Genomic DNA, 12,012 nt, shown 5'->3' with positions numbered 1-12,012 from the left:
GCAGACACAGGCAGCAAATGTCAAGTCCTTCCTAGGAAGATGTGTGCAATGCCTATATTGATTAATTGCATAAACATTTCATTTATTGGATGGCTCTTCGGCCTGATACGAGTAATGTGTAAGGGGAAAAAAAATTATGCAGATTTCACACATTGTGCGAATCGGTGCAAATGAAGCTTTCTATAGTGTTTACGTTAATTGAGGGTTATTTGCTGCGATGTTGATGGTGAATGCTTTAGTTATTGACAGCTTGGCACAATATGAGAGTGGCGAGGCAATGTTCCCCTTGCACGTACCACTAGTGTTTGTCTACGTGTTACACACTGCAATATGAGTTTGCTTAAGGTGTTGTTGTGGGCCACTGTACATAGCATGTGAGAAAGCTAGCAGTCATTGCCTCACACGCGCATTGCATCATGGCAGAAGTGTTAAACCTTAATTAAATTATGGTGCTTTTCTGCAAAAACCACAATTCAATTATCAGGTACACCATAGTGTAAGACTCCAGATTAATTTCGAGCACCTGGGGTTCTCTAACGTGCAAATAATAAATCTAAGTACACCAGCATTTTTGCATTTTTCTCCCATTGAAATGCAGCTGCCGAAGTGGGGATTAAACCCATGGCCCCGAGCAATGCCATTACCACTAAGATACCGCATCTGATACAGAAGTGTTGATTTGCTGGGCAGCCGTTATCGTAGTGTTGTCTTGATGCTACGATGCTTTACTACAGCTTTACATTTGCATGCCCTGCATCACTTCTCCACAGCACAAATTTGCAAGATGTTTATTTTTCAGAAATAGCAGAACCGTACCATTCCATACCTTGAATTAAGAATAAGATGTATCCACTTAGTCCTCAACTGTTGCCATGCGCCTTTCCTACGGAGCCTCAATATCCTCCTCGCCCACCGCACATGAAGCGGTGGGCGAGGAGGACATCAAGGTGAGGCACCTTAGGCACCCTAGACCCGAAATGTTATATGCTTTCTGATATAGCATTGTCCCTCTCCCATGCTGTGTTTGCCATGGGTAAAGAGAGGTGACATAGTTGTTCACTCATTTTGCGACTGCATCAGTGACTGAACAGGTACGGCATCTGGTTCTACCCAGTCTCTGCCTCCTCTCTCTACAGCCTCTCCAGACTGTTGTGCTTGAGCACAAAGGCAAGCACTACAGCTTCTGCAATGCTTTCACAGGGAAAGGGGATTGTGGCAACTCCCAGGGAGCTCCAGAGGGCACTGTGGCCTCACTCCTCTCAAACAAGGCATGTTTTTTGACATCGCCTATCTCTTCTCCCACACTCCTACCATGTGTTCTCAACCACCTTCTGACACAGCATGCAAGACAGCAACAGCAGCAGCAGTGGAAAAGTCGAAGGAAGAGGCAAAGAAGGCTTTGCTTTAAAAAACACAGCCAGGGTCAGGTAAAGATTACCATACCCACAGTACAGTTACGATGGGTATGTACAGTCAGCATTGACCCACCACAACTGGCTACAGTACCATCTTCAACATGGCAGCACCCATCAAGCTTTATGTGAAAAGGCTTATACAAAGCAATGATCACATCTTCTAAAATGTGAACAGCACAAAATGGAGTTGGCGAAAGTCCAGCTCACAGCAAACTGCACCAATCCCAAATTATATATTCACATTGCCCAACACTGATTCCAACAGTCTCTATTATTTTACTTTCTCTGTTGTTGAATATATGGTTGTCCCCCAATAAGCTGAACATCCAAATATGCCATAAACACTTGGTTGGTTTATCATATATGCAATTTTTCTCTTATACTATATATCACTTTAATTGCACATTGCAGGCTTTTTTTTTCCCCGCAACTGCACCAAAATGTTCTCACTGGAAGCATTCTTTCTATGTGGAAACACACAAGCTACAGATACTCAGTCTCACACAATTTCACAGTGATCACTGTCAAGGATTCTATATTTGTCCCAGAAGTATGTTTGTAGATCGTCATCTAACAACTACCAGCATCAACACACACCAGAGCCAGTGAGATGTGGATTCTCCACCACGGTGTGTTAGCCAGATTCTGCCCATTCATTATCTTTATCAGTTGACTGTGTCAATGTCCAGGGGCTACAGTCTTGAGCTGTTGAGTGTACTTAACTTGAATAGACCTACATTGCAACAGTTTGTTACAGTTTGATGTCAGGCGACTTCAGCTATGCTCAAAGCAGCAGCATGGAGAAACTGCATCTATGACTTCCTATGTGCTGCAGGTGTGCTTGACAGCATTTTCCTACCTCTGCAACATGCAGTGCATGCGACAAATTTTCCCATGCACAAAATTCAACGAAAACACCATCACAGCTCAACCAAGACTCGAAAGATTCAATAGCGGGGGCACATATTTTGTACTACTCTAAACCAAGAAACGTGGCACGGAGGACGCTGTTGGCGAATCTTGTAGCAGTGCTCCCTCGGCAGCGCAACAAGCATACAATTATGTAAGCTTTGACTGTTTTGTATCTTGCAAGCAGCCAGGTAAGGCGACAGAGGCTGGGGGTCAGAGCGAACACATGGAGGTGTGTACCAAGGCTTTTTGATACGTCCAGCGTCGACTAAGTGCAAAGAAGCAAATTTAGCCGAACCAAGCTAGCAAGAAAACACAGCTGATGAAGAGAAAGAGGGGTAATTTAATGCAAATAGTGTTTATATATTAGTAACAAAAGAAAAGAGAAGGATCGTCGGCAGTGTTCTTGGCATGTCCTGCAAATCATATGATCTATAGCTATTTGACAATTAGCGGAACGTCCCAGGGATACGAGCTTTCGCAGCGGGAGCCAAGGCAAAATATAAAGATATGCACAATATTGGTATAATTGACAATGCACCTATTCCACAATACTATTGAGACGACTCATGACACTCCCTGAAATGCTCCTGTCCAGACAGTACATAACAGGGCGACAAGTAATGAAGTTTACGGCTTTCATGCAGTGTTATCGCCACCTGTTTGGCCGTGCGCTGCTTTACAGATTTTACAACAATTTATTGCATCTTACAGCAGAAATAGGATAGCTTTATTTATTGACGTAATTTTTTGGTGAAACTAGGCAAATATTTTTTTTCGTATCAACAAGCTAGAAAGAACTGCGCAGGAAAGAGCACGTTTCTACAGGTGACCGCGACCAAATTCGCGCGTCAACCAGCACGAACAGCATGTCAACGGTTACATCTTCTACGCAAACAAGTAGTTAAATATATCTTAACTGGGCAGATATGTTATTGTCAGCAGCTGATAGAAATAAAAGAAACATCTTAGATGCAACAGAAACTTAAGTTTAGCTTCGCTGTCATTTCTCGCACAAGATTGACGTATAAATACTTTGGCTAAGTGTAGTTGAAAGCTTAAGAAAAGGTCTTCCGATACGTACCAATCTATTCGCATTGCCATACCATTATTCACAGTCCTCGAATAAGAGTTCGTCAAGGAAAATTGCCAAAATCAGGCTCGCAAACAAGAATTCACCAGCCGCTACTGCCCGTTTCAGCCGAACCGCCCATGATCCCCGTAATTCCATTTATGCGCAACTTAAAAATGACACTTTTGGCACTACTTTAATATAAACTAATTTAAGTGTATATCTGTGCGAACAAATGCGTCCAAACTAATAGATGTAGGTGTTTTTCCTATCACCGTCACAAACATGCCGGAGTCAGCTCATTGGTCAGTGCGCCGGCGCGGGCGGGTTTCAAACTTTCAAAGGTCGGTACTCGCGCAGACCATTTCTACAGCCTTGGCGAAGCTATAGGTGTGCGTCGGACGACCGCGGGCTCGTGCTTTTTTACAGCCACAACGTGGCCATGACGTCAGGATCACCCACTTCAGACCGTCTGTCACCGTGCCACGAACACTGCTTACGCGCCTACAGCATCCTACATCGTGTGCGCTGCTGCTTGTGTCTTGCTGCCCTCACGCGCTGCCGCCGAACTCGAAGTCATCAAACTTACCAAGCTCGCCTTGCGTCGGTACGAACCGTCTTTCTCACTAGAAACGTTATCGAGACGTTGGCCTCCGGGGATGGCTCCCTCAGAGTAATAAAAACTACAGAATAATAAAAATCATTGCCCCTTCCAGTCCGTGAAGATGGACGAACAGCGAAGCTGTGTTAGTTACACCGAGTGTTAGACCATGTAAGTCAAAAAAAAAAAAAAATTATGGGGTTTTATGTGCCAAAACCACTTTCTGATTATGAGGCACGCCGTAGTGGAGGACTCCGGAAATTTCGACCACCTGGGGTTCTTTAACGTGCACCTAAATCTAAGCACACGGGTGTTTTCGCATTTCGCCCCCATCGAAATGCGGCCGCCGTGGCCGGGATTCGATCCCGCGACCTCGTGCTCAGCAGCCCAACACCATAGCCACTGAGCAACCACGGCGGGTCATGTAAGTCAAACTTCGCAAGCAGTCTATATTGTAAATTTTTTGTTTCACCATTCTTTCACCTCATTTTCACTTTTACGTGCTTCGCGTGATAAGCATCATTTCGGTTTTTTTTTTTTTTTTTTTTTTTTTTTTTTTGCGCATGAGGCAGGTCCTATGACGACGAACCCGTTTACGAGCGAACTCTCGCTGACACTCGAAGTAGGCAGGGTCTTCCTCAGGGGTACGCGCTACTCGTGGTCTTCCCATAATTGTAGCTGGGATGGAATGTGCGGAACCACTCATCTATCACTATAACTCATCCAAAGCTCCGTATATTGTGCGCAAGGCCCACCACTGGAGATGCGGGCGCTGCAATCGTTTTGAAGATTGGTTGGAATAGCATAGAGAAAGAAATAGGAATAGTTTGACGATTGACGTGGCTGCCGGCACTTCTTTATGGTGCAAGAATGCCTGCAGCCTAGCGTTCCTAGCATCGCGTTTCAACAACACCCTCTAGAGAACTTAAGGCCTTCTGGCTGACCCTCTCCCGTTCAGCCACGTCACGCAGAAGAGGCCAACATAGAAGTTCCGTGCAGCGCGCTGCGAAGCTACTAGCGCCGCACACGTGTTGAAAATGAAGCGCGGAAGATATACAATAGTTAACCCCAGCTATTCGGAGAAGACCGAGGCGACGACGGCGGCGACAATAATTCGATTAGTTCCAGGAGCCCTGCTGCTCCTTGAATAGCTTCAACATTAAACAAGTCCCGGCATGCTCAGCCATGCTGCCGCATGCTTCCGAACGCACAATTGTTTCTAGATGTGACCAGTGCATGCAGTCTCAACACTTGTGCTGTGCTTGCGATTGTGTGTACCGCGAGCCTTCATTGCCCCGGAATGTGGAGTACCATGCCAAGATATGCCTAATAAGTGCTGTGGGCCCAATTGCTGGAGCAATTACAAATCGGGGCAGAAAAATCACGTCTTCAGGTTTCCGCAAGATGAAGAAGCCCAGAGTGCCTGGATTAGGGCGATACCATGTGCAGACTTCATTGTATCACCGCACTCCAGGGTAAGATGTTCAGAACTTCTTTAAATGGTTACTTTTGAAAAATACGGGAAGGTTGATTGCTCAATTACAGAAAGTGCCTTTAAATCAGGAATGTTAGAATAAAATTTAGAACAACTTTTAACTTCCTTCTAGGTTTGTGAACTTCACTTCATTGAGGCCGACATCGTGCGGAAGGTCTCTCACCTCGACGACCTTACAGGGCACACCGTCACTGCACCGCTCTCACGCCTGCGTCTTCGCCCAGGCGCAGTCCCGTCAAAAGTTTCCTCAATGTCCACCTTATCTTTCGAAGCTAAGCACCTCGAGGGAGGATCCTGATTCCAAGCGCATGCGTCTTGAGGCTGCTTCTTTGAAGAAAGCGTGTGAAGCGTCTGCTGAAGGATTGCGCAAGGAGAAGGAAGAGGATAAGATTCTAAACCTAGAAGACCTGATGCATTTTATAACAAGCAGAAAGTCTACGTTCTGGAAGAGGAATTTATTAATCTGCCACACCAACGTCGTTTAGCCACTGACCTCACGCTTGAACTGCTCGTCAGTGATGATTCCTCAGAGTTCGACGCTTGCGAGGATGGACACAAATGTGAATTTGTGTTAAGGCACCTTTTGTGGTGTAGCACGAATATTTTATTGAAGAACTACTGCTGCAAGATGAACGACAAAATATTGGATGCCAATGCTAAGGCAAGGAAGAGAAAAGCTGAAACTGCGCAATAAGGCAGCTGTTTCCTTGTAAATAGCTGCACGAATGTTTTATATTCCGTTTCTATACTTAGTTGAGTTGTTGTAAATTAGTGCACTGCGGTAATTAGTGCGTCGAAAGTGAAATTATTCGTTTAAGCATAATCTAGATTGGAATAAGTACATGTATTCCCAACAAAATTGTTCATACGCAATTGTGAAGCTAATAGAGTACGTTACATTCATCATTGCCGCGGCATAAAAACCATAAGTACAAAAATACGGAAGGAAATGTTTTTATGGATTCAATTTATTTGAAGTAATAGGTATGAAGTGTGGGGTATAATAAGTAATAATAATTATTATAATGCACAAAAAACGTACATTACAAAGACGACAAAGCGCGACGCTATAAAAAGCTGTTGGCATCAATACCTGCACAACCTTTCCAAAGCTGTTTTGTATCTGTGCCTCTAAATAAATGCTTTGTAAGGTGCCTGCTGCTCATTCCGCAGTTTCGACTGAAGAAAAAGTGTGGAGTGGTCAATAAAAGCATACGGCTTCTAGGTGAACCAAGCCGCGATCCCTTGATTCAACCCGTATCCCCGAGCGTGCCGCTGGCCTCTTCTCCGTGACGTCACTCGCCGAGCACTCTTGCCTTCTTGTCTATAATAGGAGGTGTTGGTTTCAATCGCTGGGCACTGTTCGTTGGCCGCAAACCGCCAGAATAACATTTGTTTCTTTTGCGGCAGGGTGGAATCAATCGTCGATAAATTGGATGCCGATATGACTCGATTGCCGAAAATGCACCGTGTGACAACCGTATAATTGTCGCGTATAAGATAGCATTCCCACAGGGAGAAAGGGGCCACACCAACCCCTTTCCCCCTGTTGAGCTCTTCTTTTCCTCTACCGCTAGGTCACGTGGACCCTTTTTACCGACGGCACAGGGTCCGCTAAACAGCTTCGTCATGGCTTCGCTGTAATAATAGAATTGTGCAGCTCCCACGCACTGTCTCGCAGGGCAGCTGGTATGTGGAAATCTAGCATTGTTTGGGGTTCCGCAAAGCGATACTGGTGATACTAGGTGAACCAACGTGTTTGCGCAAATTGAGTAGTTGTGTGTGTGGGTTGCGAGCGTACGTGTCTGTGACGACAGCAGCACGACGGCGATCACATTGAAGACGATTGTATGGCGGCAACGGCATGATTTCTATAACCCTTTTCATGGCGGTCACGTGGTGACGCGTCTATCGCTTGCCTCAGCTGCCTCCGTGTTTACAATGGATGTGCATGCATGACGCCCCGCTGCGGTTCAGCAAACCTCTGTTTCGGCGGATATCGTAGACACTGACTGAGCGGACGACACAAAGCTTTGACCACAGCTTCAGAGGAGATGTAAGCACTTTCGGAGACAATTACGCCTTGTCCAAATGGCGCGAGTAGCGTATACAGTGCTTGTACTAAAAGTGAGGCCATAAATGTATTCCAAGCTGTCCAAACTTTCCGCTTATGAATTAAATCACGATCAGTGTGTTTTGGTCTTTGTCCTTTATTTGTCAACCATTTTGAAGCAGGGGCTTGTCACATTCATTGGTGCAGTCACTATCGGATTGTTTATTCTCTGCCTAATCGCTCACGAGTGTACACAGTTGCGATAGATTTGTTCTTGCTGCGCACAAATGCTTCAAACGTAGATGTTCTGTACTGTGTAATAGCTTGTAGCGAAGACGTATTATTGCTATTCACTCGCTTGCTTTGTGTACCCTCACGAAACGTTCAGCTCCGAACATTTGTGTGCTGTCTGTGTAGTCCTTCACACATTCTTCGGCGCATTGATTCTAGACTGCGCCCACTCACTTATTCCAGATAGGTTGGTGATAGAATGGGCGTAAGTTTGCGTGTGTTAGTTGGCGTGGATGTGTGTAGATAACCTGGGAGACACTTACTATGTCAGTAAGCACTGCTACACACTTTGTCACTTTGTAACAAGCGGTACTCACTCTTACCGATGTTCCGGAGTTCAAGCCTTTTCCTTGGAGGTTAGCGATACAACGCTGACAGGTGAGTGAATTTTTTTGGTCCTCAAGGAAACCCGTAGGGCCGCCAACACAGACACTCCTTATGTAGCAGCGCTCCGTAAACTTGGCTACTCCGATTGATTCCATTCATTCCTGAATATTCCAGTCATTATTTTTGCAGCCACCTACTGCACACGTCTTTCCTCTACCGCCCCACATTTTGCAGCATGAATGGAGCACAGTGCGTCAGCGAACACCCAGTTGCATTTCCGACGGCTGATCGCACAGCAGCAGAGCAGAAGTATGGTTTCGTATACGTGCGCGGAGGCAACGTGCGGACGGACGGACGGACGGACGGACGGATGGACGGATGGATGGATGTCCCCTTTGAAACGGGGTGATGGCAGTTGCCACCATGCTCAGATTTTTATTTTTATCTGTGTTGTGTGTTATTGAATTTCTCGATTTTCTTTAAATAAGTCTTCCTACTCTTTTAACCTTATGTCACCTCTCTGCTTTTGAGGCACCAATCCTCCAATCGCCTTTTGCTAATTTCCACCGCATATTTATTTACATGACTATTATCATCTCTGAACCCTAGGGCTTCAGGAAGGGTGACTGTGGCCGCATCGACATCGGGCTTGATACCATCACATTTTAGTATGAGGTGTTCCATTGTTTCTACATATTTACCACACACAGTACATGTGTCTTCTTCTTCGTTAAATTTCCTTTTATAGCTCCGCGTTCTAAGACATCCTGATCTAGCTTCAAAGAGTAGGGCACTGCCTCTTGAGTTATCATAAAACGCTTCCTTCCTGATCTGCTGTTTCCAGTATCGATATAGTTCCACACTATGCTTCTTTTCCATTGAATTTATCCAATTTTTACCTTCCGCGTTTTTAACCTGTCGTTTAATGCTCTGTCTTTCTTCGTCCTCGTGTCTGGCATACTTACTGGTTAGCTTCCTAGTTCTTTTCCTCCATTGTGAAACGCTCTTTCTGTATAGGTATTTAAACACCTTAGCTGCGCACCTGTTATCGTCCGATTTCCTCAGATGTTTTTCGTATAGAATTTTACTCAGAGCTTCCCGTGCTTCGAACGATGCCCAGCCCATATCTCCCTGTACTGCTTCGTTTGTGGTTTTCCCGTGGGCACCTAGTGCTAACCTTCCCACAGCTCTCTGATTTACTTCTAGTCTCGACTGAACCTCTGCCCTTAAACACAGGACCGCATTCCCGAAAGTAAGCCCCGGCACCATTACTCCCTTCCAAATACCTCTCAGTACCTCATACCTGTTGTGCCCCCACAATGCCCTATGTTTCATTATCCCGGCATCTCTTGGCCCTTATGCTATGAGAGACTGTTCGTGCTTTTCCGTGTACATCTGCCCTTTGTTTATCCATACTCCGAGATATTTGTATTCGGCCACTCGGGGTATTTCATGGCATTTTGTATTGTAAGCTTCTGATCAGTTGTATCGTTGAAAAACATCCCACCGGACTTAGCTGCACTAAACCTGAAACCTAAACTGTTTTCTTCGTCCCCACAGTAATTAACCAGAGTTTGCAAATCTTCCTGGCTATCTGCTAACAGTACAATATCGTCCGCATACATTAAACCCGGTAGTCGTTACTCCAGAACCTTTTCGCTAGGGTGCCTCGATGTGCGCCCGCTCTCGGAGCGCGGGCGCGCATCGAGGCACACTTCTTTTCGCCTAATCTGTACGACAGCTTATACCCTAGATTGCTTCGTTGTAACCTTCTTTCCATGCTTATCATATAAAGCATGAACAGTAGCGGTGATAGAAGACAACCTTGTCTTAATCCTTTGTGAACCTCGACAGTTGTCGTACTCTCAATTCCTTCCCATGTTATTTCAACATTGCTTTCTCGATATATTTCCTGTAGAAAATCAACTACCTAATGACCGATACCTTCAGCTTTTAATATGTTCCACAGGAGTTCCCTGTTCACATTGTCGTATGCACCACTTATGTCCAGGAAGGCTAAATACAGAGGTCTATTTCCCGCCTTAGCTATTTCTATGCACTGGGTAAGCACGAACAGGCTATCATCTAAGCGCCTACCACTTCTGAAACCGTTCTGAAGTTCTCCGAGTATTCTATTACTTTCTACCCATGACTGCATTTTTAATTTCACCGCCTGCATCGCCAGCCTATATATAACTGATGTTATCGTAATTGATCGGAAGGATTTTATGTTCTTCTTATCACCTTTCCCTTTATAAATCAAATTCATTTTACTCTGTTTCCATCTGTGCGGAATTTGCTTATTTGTTATGACTGCCTCCAATGCTTTTATTAGCGTTTCCTTGCTTCTTGCTTCTTTCCGGGCTTCTTGGGCGGCGCGCCGCCGAAAGCGCCATCTTGTTCCTCTAAAGCAAACTGCTCCACTAAAAGGATCTATGCGGCCGTTCGACGTGAGCTTTTACAATATGGAAATTGTTGTTGGTTTCTACATATGTAGTGGAGAAGCTTCAACAAGAGAAATACAGATTGTGACATCATCAGCGACGATGTGTTATGCAATCATACGCATCTAAGGCTATGTCTTGTGGTCTATGTAAAACGACGATGAAATTTGTACTCCAGCAAAGAAATATTAAAGCATGATTAACTTGGGCGATCAAGACGGTTCAACGTTGCACAATTTCTACGTAGCGTGCTACGAAGAAAGGACTGAGGAAAGTGTACTGGTCCCGGAGATAGTGCAGTAGCTGTCTCAAGGACAGAAGACAAGGGAGTGGCACGGGGCGCACGCGCCGAGCATGCGTATACCACGTACGCGAAAAGCATTAGCATCGGAAAAAGGCAATGCGGCACAGACGAGTTTCCGCCCACGCCTGCTTCACCTCCGCCGTTAGTCGGCCCGGCATTGCACTATCTCCGAGATCGGCCAACGTATGGAGAGTTTTTTGCTTACCACAACGACACGAAAATTTCCTTGGACGGTAGAGGTCCTTGGACGGTAGAGGTACACAGCTTTGCTGCAAAAAGTGCGTGCGTCTATCGAGCAGTGTAGATTGAGAATTTCTCCCCATACGTGGGCCGATCCCGAAGATAGTGCAATACCGTGCCGACCCGCGGCGGAGGTGAAGCAGGCTTTAAGCACTCCGCCAACTAGCAAAAAATCAGTTTAATATCTTAGGTCCAAATACAACCGGTATCAGATATTAAGCTGATAAGAACAGATACACTTTGACCCGCGTCGGCCATGTCTACGCTCGCACCGCCCGCCCTCTCCTTGTCTGTGTTCCAAGCGCTCGTTGCGATCGCGCAAACTTGGAACGTTTCACCAGAGAAACTGCCAGGTTTCAGAGGGTGTTTGTGGGGAACCAATTTTGTGTGGCCTATGTTGTGTGTGACCGCTTGTGGTTTTTGAGTGACCGCACAACCATTGGAGAGTTTTAGATTAGGAGACGCAAGCAGCTTGCGTACGCAAGAACTAGGGGCGACGGTACTGCGCACACGCAGACCGAGACGTGGGGGTCTGCGTATGCGCAGTACCGTCGCCCCTAGTTCTTACGTACGCAAGCGGCTTGCGTCGCCTAATCTAAATCTCCCTATTACTGCACTGCAGGACGTCGACCAACACACGGTCACCTTAGCTACGGTGAGGCAGTGTGTGCCCTCGTCGAGAGGGTCGTGGTGTTAGTCTGCGTGTACTGTGCTGGGCACTCCCACAGCATATGCGGAAGCGTAGCCGGGTGAATGCCACAGCACCGGCAGTTGGGGGTAGTGTAGACGTCTGGAAATATAAGGTGGAGGCGGGCGGGTGAAGGGTACGTGTTTGTTTGCAGCAGACGCAGGGTGGTAGCC

At 46.0% G+C, this 12,012-nt stretch overlaps 1 protein-coding gene and 1 pseudogene across 2 annotated transcripts in view; both read right to left on the bottom strand.

The window, feature by feature from the left end:
* LOC126543893 (palmitoyltransferase ZDHHC3) overlaps window positions 1-3,540 on the bottom strand; it is a 29,483-nt gene extending 25,943 nt beyond the window's left edge. For both annotated transcript variants that reach the window (XM_050191033.3, XM_050191034.3), the window contains exon 1: window positions 3,409-3,540. In XM_050191033.3, coding sequence (XP_050046990.1) covers window positions 3,409-3,428 — 20 coding nt within the window. In that variant the 5' untranslated portion in view covers window positions 3,429-3,540. The remainder of the gene's footprint in view (window positions 1-3,408) is intronic.
* Window positions 3,541-11,231: 7,691 nt separating this feature from the next.
* Window positions 11,232-11,409, bottom strand: LOC126546481 (U2 spliceosomal RNA; annotated as a pseudogene).
* Between the last annotated feature and the right edge of the window lie 603 nt (window positions 11,410-12,012).

This window comes from Dermacentor andersoni, chromosome 1 (genome assembly GCF_023375885.2).
Source record: "Dermacentor andersoni chromosome 1, qqDerAnde1_hic_scaffold, whole genome shotgun sequence".
Taxonomy (NCBI): Eukaryota; Metazoa; Arthropoda; class Arachnida; order Ixodida; family Ixodidae; genus Dermacentor; species Dermacentor andersoni.
Note: the sequence above shows the minus strand (reverse complement) of the source record. Positions and strands in the feature narration are given on the sequence as shown.